Source organism: Coregonus clupeaformis, chromosome 13 (genome assembly GCF_020615455.1).
Source record: "Coregonus clupeaformis isolate EN_2021a chromosome 13, ASM2061545v1, whole genome shotgun sequence".
Taxonomy (NCBI): domain Eukaryota; kingdom Metazoa; phylum Chordata; class Actinopteri; order Salmoniformes; family Salmonidae; genus Coregonus; species Coregonus clupeaformis.
The window spans coordinates 52,108,102-52,126,540 of record NC_059204.1 but is presented as its reverse complement, the minus strand read 5'-3'; the positions used below and the strand labels follow the sequence as shown (position 1 = coordinate 52,126,540).

General features: G+C 46.7%; 1 protein-coding gene across 2 annotated transcripts in view; it reads right to left on the bottom strand.

Annotated features, from left to right (window-relative positions):
* LOC123492200 (rho guanine nucleotide exchange factor 15-like) overlaps positions 1–18,439 on the bottom strand; it is a 48,994-nt gene that overhangs the window by 6,870 nt on the left and 23,685 nt on the right. For both annotated transcript variants that reach the window (XM_045224513.1, XM_045224514.1), the window contains exons 11-12: positions 12,772–12,846; positions 11,216–11,308 (exon numbers count right to left, since the gene is read on the bottom strand). In XM_045224513.1, the coding sequence (XP_045080448.1) occupies positions 11,216–11,308; positions 12,772–12,846 (168 nt within the window). The remainder of the gene's footprint in view (positions 1–11,215; positions 11,309–12,771; positions 12,847–18,439) is intronic.

Below are 18,439 nucleotides of genomic sequence, written 5' to 3'. Positions count from 1 at the left end.
CTTTTCATAGAGTGGTCATTATCGTTTGTAGACCGTTCGGACGCTACAGACGTCTTCGTGAGAAGACAGATTTTCGGGATGTCTCATGGTCTAAAAAAACCCAGCTGTATCTCGGCCACCTGGATTGAGACCCAGCCCATCGCTATCTTAAACTGGCGGATTTTGATGGGGATTTTTTTAGTATGTTACTTACACTACATGACCAAAAGTATGTGGACACCTGCTCGTCGAACCTCTCATTCCAAAATCATGGGCATTAATATGGAGTTGGTCCCGCCTTTGCTGCTATAACAGCCTCCACTCTTCTGGGAAGGCTTTCCACCAAATGTTGGAACATTGCTGCGGGGACTTGCTTCCATTCAGCCACGAGCATTAGTGAGGTTGGGCACTGATGTTGGGCTATTAGCCAGGCTCGCAGTTGGCGTTCCAATTAATCCCGAAGGTGTTCGATGGGGTTGAGGTCAGGTCTCTATGTAGGCCAATCAAGTTCTTCCACACCGATCTCGACACACCATTTCTGTATGGACCACACTTTGTGCACGGGGGCATTGTCATGGTGAAACAGGAAAGGGCCTTCCCAAACTGTTGCCACAAAGTTGGAAGCACAGAATCATCTAGAATGTCATTGTATACTGTAGTGTTAAGATTTCCCTTCACTGGAACTAAGGGGCCTAGCCCAAACCATGAAAAACAGCCCCAGACAATTGTTCCTCCTCCACCAAATTTTACATTTGGAACTATGCATTCGGGCAGGTAGCGTTGCCCTGGTATCCGCCAAACCTAGATTTGAACGCGTTTCCACTGCTCCGGAGTCCAACTGCGGCGAGCTTTACATCACTCCAGCTGACGCTTGGCATTGCGCATGGTGATCTTAGGCTTGTGTGCAGCTGCTTGGCCATGGAAACACAATTCATGAAGCTCCCGACAAAACGTTCTTGTGCTGACGTTGCTTCCAGAGGCAGTTTAGAACTCCGTAGTGAGTGTTCTAACCGAGGACTGACGATTTGTACACGCTACGCACTTCAGCACGTTCTGTGAGCTTGTGTGGCCTACCACTTTGCGGCTGAGCTGTTGTTGCTCCTAGACATTTCCACTTAACAATATCAGCACTTACAGTAGACCGAGGCAGCTCTAGCAGGAATTTGACGAACTGACTTGTTGGAAAGGTGGCATCCTATGATGGTTCCACGTTGAAAGTCACTGAGCTCTGGCGGGATATACGCTGCATCGGCAAGATGGAACAACTGCCTCCGGTAAGACAAGGGTTGGTATATTTGTAAACAGCTGGTGCACGAATTCTAATATTAAGGAAGTCTTAAGGTTTTGCCCCGCCTGAGGTAGAGTATCTCATGATAAGCTGTATACCATGCTATTTACCAAGATAGTTTTCATCTACAGCTGAAGTTGGAAGTTTACCTACACTTAGGTTGGAGTCATTAACTTGTTTTTCAACTACTCAACAAATGTCTTGTTAACAAACTATAGTTTTGGCAAGTCGGTTAGGACATCAACTTGGTGCATGACACAAGTAATTTTTCCAACAATTGTTTACAGACAGATTATTTCACTTATAATTCACTGTATCACAATTCCAGTGGGTCAGAAGTTTACATACACTAAGTTGACTGTGCCTTTTAAACAGCTTGGAAAATTCCAGAAAATGATGTCATGGCTTTAGAAGCTTCTGATAGGCTAACTGACATCATTTGAGTCAATTGGAGGTGTACCTGTGGATGTATTTCAAGGCCTACCTTCAAACTCAGTGCCTCTTTGCTTGACATCATGGGAAAATCAAAAGAAATCAGCCAAGACCTCAGAAATTTTTTTGTAGACCTCCACAAGTCTGGTTCATCCTTGGGAGAAATTTCCAAACGCCTGAAGGTGCCACGTTAATCTGTACAAACAATAGTATGCAAGTATAAACACCATGGGACCACGCCGCCGTCATACCCCTCAGGAAGGAGACGCGTTCTGTCTACTAGAAATGAACATACTTTGGTGCGAAAAGTGCAAATCAATCCCAGAACAACAGCAAAGGACCTTGTGAAGATACTGGAGGAAACCGGTACAAAAGTATCTATATCCACAGTAAAACAAGTCATATATCGACATAACCTGAAAGGCCGCTCAGCAAGGAAAAACCCACTGCTCCAAAACCGCCATAAAAAAACCAGACTACGGTTTGCAACTGCACATGGGGACAAAGATCGTACTTTTTGGAGAAATGTCCTCACAAAAATAGAACTGTTTGGCCATAATGACCATCGTTAAGTTTGGAGGAAAAAGGGGAGCTTGCAAGCCTGGGCCTGGTGCACTTCCTCATGATGCCATCTATTTTGTGAAGGAAAATGATGTGGATATATTGAAGCAACATCTCAAGACATCAGTCAGGAAGTTAAAGCTTGGTCGCAAATGGGTCTTCCAAATGGACAATGACCCCAAGCATACTTCCAAAGTTGTGGCAAAATGGCTTAAGGACAGCAAAATCAAGGTATTGGAGTGGCCATCACAAAGCCCTGACCTCAATCCTATAGAACATTTGTGGGCAGAACTGAAAAAGCGTGTGAGCAAGGAGGCCTCCAAACCTGACTCAGTTACACCAACTCTGTCAGGAGGAATGGGTCAAAATTCACCCAACTTATTGTGGGAAGCTTGTGGAAGGCTACCTGAAACATTTGACCTAAGTTAAACAATTTATAGGCAATGCTACCAAATACTAATTGAGTGTATGTAAACTTCTGACCCACTGGGAATGTGATGAAAGAAATAAAAGCTGAAATTAATCATTCTCTCTACTATTATTCTGACATTTCACATTCTTAAAATATAGTGGTGATCCTAACTGACCTAAGACAGGGAATTTTTACTAGGATTAAATGTCAGGATTTGTGAAAAACTGAGTTTAAATGTATTTGGCTAAGGTGTATGTAAACTTCCGACTTCAACTGTATATTTTTCGTAGCTGTCTATTTACCACCACAAACCGATGCTGGCACTAAGACCACACTCAATGAGCTGTATAAGGCCATAAGCAAATAGGAAAACGCTCATCCAGAGGTGGCGCTCCTAGTGGCCAGGGACTTTAATGCAGGAAACTTAAATCTGTTTTACCTCATTTCTACCAGCATGTTAAATGTGCAACCAGAGGAAAAAAAACTCTATACCACCTTTTCTCCACACACAGATAATGTAGCTCTCCCTCACCCTCCATTTGGCAAATCTGACCATAACTATCCTCCTGATTCCTGCTTACATGCAAAAACTAAAGCAGGAAGCACCAGTGACTCGGTCAATAAATTAGTGGTCAGATGACGCAGATGCTAAGCTACAGGACTGTTTTGCTAGCACAGATTGGAATATGTTCTAGGATTCTTCCGATGGCATTGAGGACTACACCACATCAGTCACTGGCTTGATCAATAAGTGCATCGATGACATCGTCCCCACTGTGACCGTATGTACATACCCCAACCAGAAGCCATGCATTACAGGCAACATCCGCACTTAGCTAAAGGGTAGAGCTGCCGCTTTCAAGGAGCGGCACTCTAACCAGGACGTTTATAAGAAATCCCGCTATGCCCTCCGACAAACCATCAAACAGGCTAAGAGTCAATAGAGGACTAAGATTGAATTGTACTACACCGGCTCTAACGCTCGTCGGATGTGGCAGGGCTTGCAAACTATTACAGACTACAAAGGGAAGCACAGCCGCGAACTGCCAAGTGACACGAGCCTACCAGACCAGCTAAATCACTTCTATGCTCGCTTAGAGGCAAGCAACACTGAAGCATGCATGAGAGCATCAGCTGTTCCGGACGACTTTGATCACGCTCTCCGTAGCCGATGTGAGTAAGACCTTTTAAACAGGTCAATATTCACAAGGCCGCAGGGCCAGACGGATTACCAGGACGTGTACTACGAGCATGCGCTGACCAACTGGCAAGTGTCTTCACTGACATTTTCAACCTGTCCCTGACTGAGTCTGTAATACCAACATGTTTCAAGCAGACCACCATAGTCCCTGTGCCCAAGAACACGAAGGTATCCTGCCTAAATGACTACCGACCCGTAGCACTCACGTCTGTAGCCATGAAGTGCTTTGAAAGGCTGGTCATGGCTCACATCAACACCATTATCCCAGATACCCTAGACTGACTCCAATTTGCATTATGCCCCAACAGATCAACAGATGATGCAATCTCTATTGCACTCCACACTGCCCTTTCCCACCTGGTCAAAAGGAACACCTATGTGAGAATGCTATTCATTGACTAAAGCTCAGTGTTAAACACCATAGTGCGCTCAAAGCGTAAGTGTGGTGCCAGGATAACAACCTCTACCTCAACGTGATCAAGACAAAGGAGATGATTGTGGACTACAGGAAAAAGAAGACCGAGCACACCCCCATTCTCACCGACAGGGCTGTAGTGGAGCAGGTTGAGAGCTTCAAGTTCCTTGGCGTCCACATCACCAACAAACTATCATGGTCAAAACACACCAAGAGTCGTGAAGAGGGCACAACAACACCTTCTCCCCCTCTGGAGACTGAAAAGATTTGGCATGGGTCCTCAGATCCTCAAAAAGTCCTACAGCTGCACCATCGTGAGCATCCTGACTGCTTACATCACTGCCTGGTATGTCAACTGCTCGGCCTCCAACCGTATAGCACTACAGAGGGTAGTGCGTACGACCCAGTAAATCACTTCCAAGCTTCCTGCCATTCATAACCTCTATACCAGGCGGTGTCAGAGGAAGGCCTTAAAAATGGTCAGACTCCAGCCACCCTAGTCATACTGTTCACTCTGCTACCGCATGGCAAGTGGTACCGGAGCGCCAAGTCTAGGTCCAAAAGGCTTCTTAACAGCTCCTACCCCCAAGCCATAAGACTCCTTAACAGCTAATCAAATGGCTACCCAGACTATTTGCATTGTTCACCCCTGTTTATTATCGATGCATAGTCACTTTAACTCGACCCACATGTACTTATTACCTCGACTAACCTGTGCCCCTGCACATTGACTCTGTACCGGCACCCCCTGTAAATAGCCTCTCTACTGCTATTTTACTGCTGCTCTTTAATTATTTGTATTTTGTATTCTTTACTCATCTGTTTTTTACATAACCAACAATACAGTTTTAAGGAAAATAAATGTTAAGGGCTTGAAAGTAAGCATTTCATTGTAAGGTCTACACCTGTTGTATTCGGCGTATGTGACAAAACATTTGATTTGAGATGGGAGTTCCATGCAATCATGGCTCTGTATAATATTGTACATTTACTTGAATTTGTTCTAGATTTGGGGACTGTGAAAAGACCCCTGGTGGCCTGTCTGGTGGGGAAAGTGTGTGTCAGTGCTGTGTGTAAGTTGATTATGTAAACAATTTGGACATTTCAACACATTGTTTCTTATAAAAGCAAGAAGTGATGAAATCAGTCTCTCCTCAACTTTTAGCCAAGAGAAACTGGCATGCATAGTATTGATATTAGGCCTCTGATTACAAAACGTGCCGCTCTGTTCTGGGCTAACTGCAGCTTAACTAGGTCCTTCTTTGCAGCACCTGACCATATGACTGGACAATAATCAAGATAAGAATAAAACTAGAGCCTGCAGAACTTGCTTTGGAGTGTGGTGTCATAAAGGCAAACCATCTCTTTATCACAGACAGACCCCGTCTTTACAACCATAGAATCAATATAATTTGACCCTGACCGTTTACAATCTAAGGTAACACCAAGTAAGTTAGTCTCCTCATCTTGCTCAACAGCCACACCATTCATTACCAGACAATGCTCTTAGTTTTAGAGATGTTCAGGACCAGTTTATTACTGGCCAACCATTCCAAAACAGACTGCAACTCTGTTTCACTAGCAGTGGTTGCTGACATGTATAGGGTTGTATCATCAGCATCCATAGACACACAGGCATTGTTTAATGCCAGTGGCAGGTCATTGGTATAAATATAAAACAGTAGAGGGCCAAGAGAGCTGCCCTGCGGTACATCACACTTTACATGCCGAACATTCGAGCAGCTTCCATGAAAGAAAATCACCTGTGTTCTATTAGCTCTGAATCCACGATATGGCAGAGGCTGAAAAGCCATAACGCATACGTTTTTTCAACAACAGGTTATGGTCAATAATATCAAAGGCTGCGCTGAAATCTAACAGTACAGCTCCCACAATCTTCTTATTATCCATTTCTTTCAACCAATCATCAGCCATTTGTGTCAGTGCAGTACATGTTGAGTGCCAATCTCTATAAGCATGCCGAAAGTCTGATAATTTGTTAACAATCGAATAACATTGTATCTGGTCAAACACAATAATAATAAAACAAATTGCTAAGTGTCGGCACCAAGCTAATTGGTCGGCTGTTTGAACCAGTAAAGGGTGCTTTGCTGATCTTGGGTAGCGGAATTACCTTTGCTTCCCTCCAGGCCTGAGGACAAACATTTTTCTCTAGACTCAGATTAAAGATGACAAATGGGAGTGGCAACATAGTCCGCTACCATCCTCAGTGGCTTTCCATTTAAGATGTCAATACCAGGTGGTTTCTCATTATTGATGGACGACAACTATTTATTCACCTCACCTCACCCCACCCACCATGACTTTACAACATTTTAAATTACAAATTTTCCCCTTCATTATTAGGTATTTTATGTATGAATATGATGGTTCAAAGTTAGTTGTTGGATATTCATTCCTAAGTTTGCTTACTTTGGCAATGAATTTGTCTTTAAAGTAATTGCCAACATCAAAAGGTTTTGTGATAAATGAGCCATCTGATTCAATGAAAGATGGAGATGAATTAGTCTTTCTGCCCATAATCTCAGTATTCCAAAGCTTTTTTCCATTGTACTTTGTCATTTATCTTAGTTTCATAATACAAATTCTTCTTCTTTTTGTTCAGTTTAGTCACATTTCTCAATTACAGTAAGTTTGCCAATCAGATGTGCAGCCAGACTTATTCGCCGCTCCTTTTGCCTCGTCCCTCTTAATTACACAGCATTTCAATTCCTTATCAATCCACAGGGCCTTAACAGTTCTAACAGTCAGTTTCTTAATAGGTGAATGCTTATCACTAACTGGAAGAAACAATTTAATAAATGTGTCAAGTGCAGCTTCTGGATGCTCTTCATTACACAGATTAGACCAATAAATATTTTTGGTATTTTCAACATAGGAGTCAGTACAAAACCTATTTTAGGCCCAGCCTTTGGAACGTTGGCTTTTTTAGATATGACCACTGTATTATGGTCAGTACACCCAATGGGTCTGGATATAGCTTTAGAGCAGAGTTCTGCAGCATTGGTAAAAATGTGATCAATACACGTGGATGATATACAGTACTTCCTGTACTGTTTGTAAACACTTTGGTACAGTGGCTTGCGAAAGGATTCACCCCCTTGGCATTTTTCCTATTTTGTTGCCTTATTCACCCACCAAAGTCAATACTTTGTAGAGCCACCTTTTGCAGCAATTACAGCTGCAAGTCTCTTGGGGTATGTCTCTATAAGCTTGGCACATCTAGCCACTGGTATTTTTGCCCATTCTTCAAGGCAAAACTGCTCCAGCTCCTTCAAGTTGGATGGGTTCCGCTGGTGTACAGCAATATTTAAGTCATACCACAGATTCTCAATTGGATTGAGGTCTGGGCTTTGACTAGGCCATTCCAAGACATTTAAATGTTTTCCCTTAAACCACTCTAGTGTTGCTTTAGCAGTATGCTTAGGGTCATTGTCCTGCTGGAAAGTGAACATCCGTCCCAGTCTCAAATCTCTGGAAGACTGAAACAAGTTTCCCTCAAGAATTTCCCTGTGTTTAGCGCCATCCATCATTCCTTCAATTCTGACCAGTTTCCCAGTCCCTGCCAATGGAAAAACATTGGTGTTCTCGGGGTGATGAGAGGTGTTGGGTTTGCACCAGACGTAGCATTTTCCTTGATGGCCAAAAAGCTCAATTTTAGTCTCATCTGACCAGAGTACCTTCTTCCATATGTTTGGGGAGTCTCCCACATGCCTTTTGGCGAACACCAAACGTGTTTGCTTATTTTTTTCTTTAAGCAATGGCTTTTTTCTGGCCACTCTTCCGTAAAGCCCAGCTCTGTAAAGTGTACGGCTTAAAGTGGTCCTATGGACAGATACTCCAATCTCCGCTGTGGAGCTTTGCAGCTCCTTCAGGGTTATCTTTGCTCTCTTTGTTGCCTCTGATTAATGCCCTCCTTGCCTGGTCTGTGAGTTTTGGTGGGCGGCCCTCTCTTGGCAGGTTTGTTGTGGTGCCATATTCTTTCCATTTTATAATAATGGATTCAATGGTGCTCCGTGGGATGTTCAATGTTTCTGATACTTTTTTATAACCCAACCCTGATCTGTACTTCTCCACAAATTTGTCCCTGACTTGTTTGGAGAGCTCCTTGGTCTTCATGGTGCTGCTTGCTTGGTGGTGCCCCTTGCTTAGTGGTGTTGCAGACTCTGGGGCCTTTCAGGACAGGTGTACAGTGAGGGAAAAAAGTATTTGATCCCCTGCTGATTTTGTACGTTTGCCCACATACAAAGAAATGATCAGTCTATAATTGTAATGGTAGGTTTATTTGAACAGTGAGAGACAGAATAACAAAACAAAAATCCAGAAAAACGCATGTCAAAAATGTTATAAATTGATTTGCATTTTAATGAGGGAAATAAGTATTTGACCCCTTCTCAATCAGAAAGATTTCTGGCTACCAGGTGTCTTTTATACAGGTAACGAGCTGAGATTAGGAGCACACTCTTAAAGGGAGTGCTCCTAATCTCAGCTTGTTACCTGTATAAAAGACACCTGTCCACAGAAGAAATCAATCAATCAGATTCCAAACTCTCCACCATGGCCAAGACCAAAGAGCTCTCCAAGGATGTCAGGGACAAGATTGTAGACCTACACAAGGCTGGAATGGGCTACAAGACCATCGCCAATCATCTTGGTGAGAAGGTGACAACAGTTGGTGCAATTATTCGCAAATGGAAGAAACACAAAAGAACTGTCAATCTCCCTCGGCTCCATGCAAGAACTCACCTCGTGGAGTTGCAATGATCATGAGAACGGTGAGGAATCAGTCCAGAACTACACGGGAGGATCTTGTCAATGATCTCAAGGCAGCTGGGACCATAGTCACCAAGAAAACAATTGGTAACACACTACGCCGTGAAGGACTGAAATCCTGCAGCGCCCGCAAGGTCCCCCTGCTCAAGAAAGCACATATACAGTGCCATCTGAAGTTTGCCAATGAACATCTAAATGATTCAGAGGAGAACTGGGTGAAAGTGTTGTGGTCAGATGAGACCAAAATCGAGGTCTTTGGCATCAACTGTTTGGAGGAGGAGGAATGCTGCCTATGACCCCAAGAACACCATCCCCACTGTCAAAAACATGGAGGTGTAAACATTATGCTTTGGGGGTGTTTTTATGCTAAGGGAACAGGACAACTTCACCGCATCAAAGGGACGATGGACAGGGCCATGTACTGTCAAATCTTGGGTGAGAACCTCCTTCCCTCAGCCAGGGCATTGAAAATGGGTCGTGGATGGGTATTCAAGCATGACAATGACCCAAAACACACGGCCAAGGCAACAAAGGAGTGGCTCAAGAAGAACCACATTAAGGTCCTGGAGTGGCCTAGCCAGTCTCCAGACCTTAATCCCATAGAAAATCTGTGGAGGGAGCTGAAGGTTCGAGTTGCCAAACGTCAGGCTCGAACCCTTAATGACTTGGAGAAGATCTGCAAAGAGGAGTGGAACAAAATCCCTCCTGAGATGTGTGCAAACCTGGTGGCCAACTACAAGAAACATCTGACTTCTGTGATTGCCAACAAGGGTTTTGCCACTAAGTCATGTTTTGCAGAGGGGTCAAGTACTTATTTCCCTAATTAAAATGCAAATCAATTTATAACATTTTTGACATGCGTTTTTCTGGATTATTTTGTTGTTATTCTGTCTCTCACTGTTCAAATAAACCTACCATTAAAATTATAGACTGATCATGTCTTTGTCAGTGGGCAAACATACAAAATCAGCAGGGGATCAAATACTTTTTTCCCTCACTGTATATATACTGAGATCATGCGACAGATCATGTGACACTTAGATTGCACACAGGTGGACTTTATTTAACTAATTATGTGACTTCTGAAGGTAATTGGTTGCACCAGATCTTATTTAGGGGCTTCATAGCAAAGGGGGAGAATACATATGCACGCACCACTTTTCCATTATTTATTTTTTTGAATTTTTTGAAACAAGTTTTTTTTTTTCATTTAACTTCACCAATTTGGACTATTTTGTGTATGTCCATTACATGAATTCCAAATAAAAATCAATTTAAATTACAGGTTGCAATGCATCAAAATAGGAAAAATGCCAAGGGGGATGAATACATTTGCAAGGCACTGTATGTTGACTAATAACCTGAACCAGATTACAGGCACTGGTTCCAGTGAGCAGCTTCCTCTTGAGCGGACAGTCTATATTCAGGTCACCCAGAAAATAGACCTCTGTTAACATCACACACATTATCAAGCATTTTACACATATTATCCAGATAATGAATATTAGCGCTTGGTGGCCTATAGCAGCACCCCAAAAGAAGAGGCTATATATGATGCAGGTGAACCTGCAACCACAACACTTCAACAGCTTTACAGAAATGTATTTGAACATATACAGCAACACCTCCACCATAGGCATTCCTGTATTGCTACTGCTGTATCATCAAATTAATCTGAGATGGCCTATATATGAATGGTATCTGATGTTAGCGAGTTACTGATTTCATTAACCTTATTTTTAAGACTATATATATTAGTAATATGGGCTATTTCTATCCCTTTCCTGGGTAGCTTTCAGAGATAAATACAAAAATATAAAAGCATGAAAAGAACATTGTTCGGCTAATAGAGTCAGTCAAACAGGCAGTTGGTGGTGTGTGTGTGATATGCGGCTGAAGCTACTGACCTTCTCACCTGTATATGAACATACCTTGAGTTTGTGGAACTCCAGTGTGGTAATAATGACATGTTTATGAACATACCTTGAGTTTATGGGACTCCAGTGTAGTAATGTCATGTATATTAACATACCTTGAGTTTGTTGAACTCCAGTGTGGTAATAATGACATGTTTATGAACATACCTTGAGTTTATGGGACTCCAGTGTAGTAATGTCATGTATATTAACATACCTTGAGTTTGTTGAACTCCAGTGTGTTACTGACTTGTATGAGTTCCTCCATCTGCTTCATCTGGCCCACCTGGGTGTTGGACTCCTTGATGATCTGGAAGAGGGAGAATAACAACAAAGGGTGGAGCACATTTTGGTAAGGTTTTGTTGGCCCAGTATGTTGAAGAAGTATCCACCAGAAAGTCTGCTGTCCATTTCCTAATGGATTTCAAATATTTTCAATAGGCTTACTTATTTTCAATGGCACATTGTTCATAGTGTATGTTTTATATTTTATGCTGCTTGCATGTCTACAGTGACCAATACATACACTATATATACAAAAGTATGTGGACACCCCTTCAAATTTGTGGATTCGGATATTTCAGCCACACCCATTGCTGACAGGTGTATAAAATCGAGCACACAACCATGCAATCTCTATAGACAAACACTGGCAGTAAAATTGCCTTACGGAAGAGCTCAGTGACTTTCAACATGGCACCGTCATAAGATGCAACCTTTCCAACACGTCAGTTCGTAAAATGTCTGCCCTGTTAGAGCTTCCCCGGTCAACTGTAAGTTCTGTTATTGTGAAGTGGAAACGTCTAGGAGCAACAACAGCTTAGCCGCGAAGTGGTAGGCCACACAAGCTCACAGAACAGGACTGCCAAGTGCTGAAGCGCGTAGCACATAAAAATTGTCTGTCCTCGGTTGCAACACTCACTACAGAGTTCCAAACTGCCTCTGGAAGCAACGTCAGCACAATAACTGTTCGTCGGGAGCTTCATGAAGTGGGTTTCCATGGCCGAACAGCCGCACACAAGTCTAAGATCACCATGTGCAATGCCAAGCGTCGACTGGAGTGGTGTAAAGCTCACCACTATTGTACTCCGGAGCAGTGGAAACGCGTTCTCTGGAGTGATGAATCATGCTTCACCATCTGGCAGTCCGACAGACGAATCTGTGTTAAGCGGATGCCAGGAGAACGCTACCTGCCCCAATGCATAGTGCCAACTGTAAAGTTTGGTGGAGAGGAATAATGGTCTGGGGTTGTTTTTCATGGTTCGGGCTAGGCCCCTTAGTTCCAGTGAAGGGACATTTTAATGCTACAGCACACAATGACATTCTAGACGATTCTGTGCTTCCAACTTTGTGGCAATAGTTTGGAGAAGGTCCTTTCCTGTTTCAGCATAACAATGCCCCCATGCACAAAGCGAGGTCCATACAGAAATGGTGTGTCGAGATCGGTGTGGAAGAAATTGACTGGCCTGCACAGAGCCCTGACCTCAACCCCATCTAATACCTTTGGGATATATTGGAACGCTGACTGCGAGCCAGGTCTAATTGCTCGCACTCACTAATGCTCTTGTGGCTGAATGGAAGCAAGTCCCTGCAGCAATGTTCCAACACCTATTGGAAAGCCTTCCCAGAAGAGTGGAGGCTGCTATAGCAGCAAAGGGGGGACCAACTCCATATTAATGCCCATGATTTTGGAATGAGATGTTTGACGAGCAGGTGTCCATATACTTTTGGTCATGTAGTGTATCAAATTTGGGTGGATGGAGTAGGTGTTACCTCAGACACTGAGTTCAGGGCTCTAGAGGCAGTGTTCTCCTCCCTAGTGCCCTCTTTAGTCCTCTTCAGGATGTTCTGTGTGGAAAAGCAGACTTAGGTTGCCTCCCAATTGCACCCTATTCCCTATATAGTGAAGCCAATAGGGCTCTGGTCAAAAGTAGTGCACTATGTATGGAATAGGGTGCCATTTTGGATACAGCCTTACAGTAAAGTGAGTGCATATATTTTTTGCATGTGTATGTAATATAACCTGCGACCTGGAGATGGAGCCAGCCGCTGTTACTGACCAGGGCTCGATGCATCTTTCCTACAATGGCCGAAGATGTAACATGCGTTTCCCAAAACACCACGCAGAGAGAACATTCGCTAAGTGCATCGTTGAGGCATTTGTCGATACTGATAGGATCGAAAGAAAGACAGCGCTGCTCTCGGATCAGCTTTCTCAATTTAAATCTTACCTTAACATTCAAATTATTCCACAATACTGACGATGCTTACCTTATAATAATGCACTAAATCAAGATTTGGCACATCGTTAAGCACATGTTATTACACATCTGTCACGGATTCTGCCGAGGCTGCTCCTCCTCCTTGTTCGGGCAGGCTTCGGCGTTCGTCGTCCCCGGAGTACTAGCTGCCACCGTTGAATGTTTCTATGTTTGATTGCTTTTGTCTGTCTATTGCACCTGTGTCCGTTTGTGTCTGATTATGTGTTCTATAAGTTGCCTGTTTTGTATTGGTTAGGTTGTGTGTTGTTTTTCGCATGTCAGTTAGTGCTGCGTGTTTGCTCTGTTTGTTGTTTTAGAGTTTACGCACAGTTTGCGTAATCGCTCGCCTCTGTGTGTTTTGAGGCCGTTTATTTTATTTTTGCCTAGTGGTTAACTAGTAAACTTTGTTGGACTAAGCTTCGGTGTCCTGCGCCTGACTTCCACACCACACTTACATCAGCCCTTGACAGAACAACACACCATTATGGAGTCAGCAGGAGCAGCGGCGGCACCGAAGTCGCTGGAGGATCGGATCAGCGACCAAGACACCATGATCCGGCAACTTGGGGCCGCCATGAACGAGGTGTCCAACACTCTACGCCGGTTGGTTACGGGAGAGGTGCCCACGCCTTCGCACACCTTACCATCACCATCGGCCAGTCCTCCTCTCCCAGCACCGGAACCCAGTGGCATTCGGCTCTCGCTCCCGAGGGCATATGATGGTTCTGCAGCCGGGTGTCAGGGGTTCCTCCTGCAGGTGGAACTATACCTGGCCACCATACACCCGGTGCCCTCGGGATACGAAGCGTCTCCGCCCTCATCTCCTGTCTATCCGGCAAGGCGTTGGAGTGGGCCAACGCCGAATGGAGGGGAATAGACGCCGCTACCATCACCTACGCGGAGTTCTCCCGCCGCTTCAGGGCTGTGTTCGATCATCCACCTGAGGGGAAGGCGGCGGGGGAGCGTCTGTTCCACCTCCGACAGGGGAAGAGGAGTGCACAGGAGTTCGCCCTGGAGTTCCGGACTCTAGCGGCGGATGCGGGGTGGAATGAGAGGTCCCTCATCGACCATTACCGGTGTAGCCTACGAGAGGACGTTCGTCGTGAGCTGGCCTGCAGGGACACCAACCTATCCTTCGACCAGTTGGTGGACATTTCCATCCGTCTCGACACCCTGCTGGCTACCCGCGGGACGTCCCGAGTGGGGGTCGTCCATTCCACCCTCCAGCACCTCCGAGCCGATTCCCATGGAGCTCGGGGTGCTGGCGCTAGGGAGAGGAGGAGAGAGAACCAGAGGGGGGCCGTCCCCTGCACCAACTGTGGCCGTGGAGGACACACTGCGGCTAGGTGCTGGGGAGGGTCTCCTGGGAGAGGGGACAACAGGTCACGCACCGTGGAGTCATTTCAGGTGAGTAGGCGCCCCACTTACCCAGAGCTCTCTGTTGGTCACATGAGTATACCTGTGAGATTTCCACAGGTGGCACCTCATTCCCAGCATAAGGCGCTAGTAGATTCAGGCGCAGCTGGGAATTTTGTTGATCGTGAATTTTGTTATAGGCTAGGAATTCCCCCTTCGGCCGGTAGAAGTCCCTTTCCCTGTTCATGCCCTAGACAGCCGGCCGCTGGGGTCGGGGTTGATCAGAGAAGTCACAGCACCACTTAAGATGACGACGCAGGGGGTCATGAGGAGATCATTCAGTTTTATCTGATCGACTCTCCTGCGTATCCCGTGGTGCTGGGGCTTCCCTGGTTAGCGCCCATGATCCTACCATTGCGTGGCAACAGAGGGCTCTTATGGAGTGGTCTGCCCAGTGTGTAGGGAAATGTCTAGGTGTTTCCTTAGGGGCGACCTCGGTGGAGAGTCCGAACCAAGTGCCCGCAATGCGCATTCCCCCTGAATATGAGGATTTAGCACTTGTGTTCAGCAAAACTAGGGCAACACGGCTACCACCTCATAGACAGGGGGATTGTGCGATAGATCTCCAAACAGGAGCGGCACTTCCGCGGAGCCGTGTGTATCCCCTGTCTCAAGAAGAGACAGCGGCTATGGAGACTTACATAGCCGAGTCCTTGGCACAGGGGATACATCCGGTCCTCCACTTCCCGGTTTCCTCGAGTTTCTTCTTTGTGAAAAAGAAGGACGGGGGTTTGCGCCCGTGTATTGATTACCGTAGTCTCAATCAGATCACGGTTAAGTACAGTTACCCTCTTCCTCTGATTGCGACTATGACGGAGTCATTACGCGGAGCGCGGTTCTTCACAAAGTTGGATCTCAGGAGCGCGTACAATCTGGTGCGCATTAGGGAGGGGGATGAATGGAAAACAGCATTTAGCACCACCTCGGGTCATTACGAGTATCTCGTCATGCCATACGGGTTAATGAATGCTCCTTCAGTCTTCCAATCCTTTGTTGACGAGATTTTCCGGGACATGCATGGGCAGGGTGTGGTAGTATACATTGACGACATCCTAGTGTACTCTTCTACACGAGCCGAGCATGTAGCCCTGGTGCGCCGAGTATTGAGGAGGCTGTTGGAGCATGACTTGTATGTTAAGGCAGAGAAATGCCTGTTTTTCCAGGAGTCCATCTCCTTTTTGGGTTATCGATTGTCCGCGTCTGGTGTGAAGATAGAGGTTGACCGTGTGTCGGCCGTGCGTAATTGGCAAACTCCAACCACTATAAAAGAGGTGCAGCAGTTTTTGGGTTTTGCTAATTACTACCGGAGGTTTATCCGGGGCTTTGGACAGGTGGCAGCTCCCATTACGTCCCTGCTAAAGGGGGGTCCGGTGCGTTTGCAGTGGTCAGCTGAAGCGGACAGGGCATTCGTTAGACTGAAGAACCTGTTCACTTCGGCTCCGGTGCTGGCGCATCCGGACCCCGCTTTACCATTTCAAGTTGAGGTAGACGCGTCCGAGGCCGGTATTGGGGCAATCCTGTCGCAACGGTCCGGCACGCCACCCAAGCTCCGCCCCTGTGCGTTCTACTCTAAGAAGCTCAGCTCGGCGGAGCGTAATTATGACGTAGGGGACAGGGAGCTGTTGGCTGTAGTCCAGGCCCTAAAGGTGTGGAGGCATTGGCTTGAGGGGGCTCAACACCCTTTCCTCATTCTGACTGACCACCGTAACCTGGAGTACATCCGGGCAGCTAGGAGATTGAACCCTCGTCAGGCTAGGTGGAACATGTTCCTGACCCGGTTTGTTTTTAAGATCACATACATCCCAGGGTCCCAGAACGGTAAGGCAGACGCCCTGTCCCGACGGTATGACACAGAGGAGAGGTCCATCGAGCCTACTCCCATACTGCCGGAGTCTTGTCTGGTGGCTCCGGTTGTGTGGGAGGTCGATGCGGAGATCGAGCGGGCACTGCGTACCGACCCTACTCCCCCCGAGTGTCCTGTGGGGCGGACGTACGTTCCGCTCGAGGTTCGTGACCGCCTTATTTATTGGGCTCATACATCACCCTCCTCTGGACATCCAGGTATTGGCCGGACAGTGCACTGCCTTAGCGTGAAATACTGGTGGCCAATGTTAGCTAGGGATGTGAGGGTTTATGTCTCCTCCTGCTTGGTGTGCGCCCAGTGTAAGGCGCCTAGACATTTGCCCAGGGGAAAGTTACATCCCCTGCCCGTTCCACAACGACCATGGTCCCACCTCTCGGTGGATTTTGTGACCGACCTTCCCAGGGGAATACCACCATTTTGGTCATTGTGGATCAGTTTTCCAAGGCCTGTCGTCTCCTCCCAATGCCGGGTCTCCCTACTGCCCTACAGACCGCTGAGGCCCTATTTACCCACGTGTTCCGGCACTATGGGTTCCCCGAGGATATTGTGTCTGACCGAGGTCCCCAGTTCACCTCCAGAGTCTGGGGGGTGTTCATGGAATGCTTGAGGGTCTCGGTGAGCCTTACCTCGGGGTACCACCCAGAGAGCAATGGGCAGGTTGAACGAGTCAACCAGGATGTGGGTAGGTTTCTGAGGTCCTATTGCCAGGGCCGGCCGGAGGAGTGGTCTAGGTATATCCCCTGGGCAGAGATGGCGCAGAACTCTCTCCGCCACTCCTCCACCAATTTAACACCTTTCCAGTGTATTTTAGGGTATCAGCCGGTCCTGGCACCATGGCACGAGATCCAGATCGAGGCCCCTGCGGTGGATGAGTGGATTCGGCGCTCAGAGGAGACGTGGGACGCTGCACATGTCCATCTGCAGCGGGCCATCAGTCGACAAAAGGCGAGCGCCGATCGCCACCGCAGTGAGGGACCGTTATACGCACCGGGAGATCGAGTCTGGCTCTCGACTCGAAACCTGCCCCTCCGCCTGCCCTGCCGGAAGCTGGGTCGGCGGTTTGTGGGGCCCTTTAAAGTCCTGAGAAGATTGAACGAGGTGTGTTACAGGTTACAACTGCCTATTGATTACAAGAATATTAACCCCTCGTTCCATGTGTCTCTTCTCAGGCCGGTGGTAGCTGGCCCACTCCAAGAAGATGAGATATGAGAGACCACTCCGCCCCCTTTGGACATCAAGGGGGCCCCGGCGTACAGGGTCCGGACCATCTTGGACTCGAGGCGCCGGATGAGTGGTCTCCAGTATCTCGTGGAGTGGGAGGGGTACGGTCCGGAGGAACGGTGCTGGGTGCCTAGGAGGGACATCCTAGATCCATCCCTCCTGACTGAGTTCCACCGTGGGCATCCCACGCGCCCGGGTCCGCGTCCTCCTGGTCGTCCCCGAGGCCGGGGTCGGCGCACGGCTGGAGCCGCGCGTCAAGGGGGGGGTACTGTCACGGATTCTGCCGAAGCTGCTCGTTCGGACAGGCTTCGGCGTTCGTCGTCCCCGGAGTACTAGCTGCCACCGTTGAATGTTTCTATGTTTGATTGCTTTTGTCTGTCTATTGCACCTGTGTCCGTTTGTGTCTGATTATGTGTTCTATAAGTTGCCTGTTTTGTATTGGTTAGGTTGTGTGTTGTTTTTCGCATGTCAGTTAGTGCTGCGTGTTTGCTCTGTTTGTTGTTTTGGAGTTTACGCACAGTTTGCGTAATCGCTCGCCTCTGTGTGTTTTGAGGCCGTTTATTTTATTTTTGCCTAGTGGTTAACTAGTAAACTTTGTTGGACTAAGCTTCGGTGTCCTGCGCCTGACTTCCACACCACACTTACATCAGCCCTTGACAATATCATGAAATATATTGAG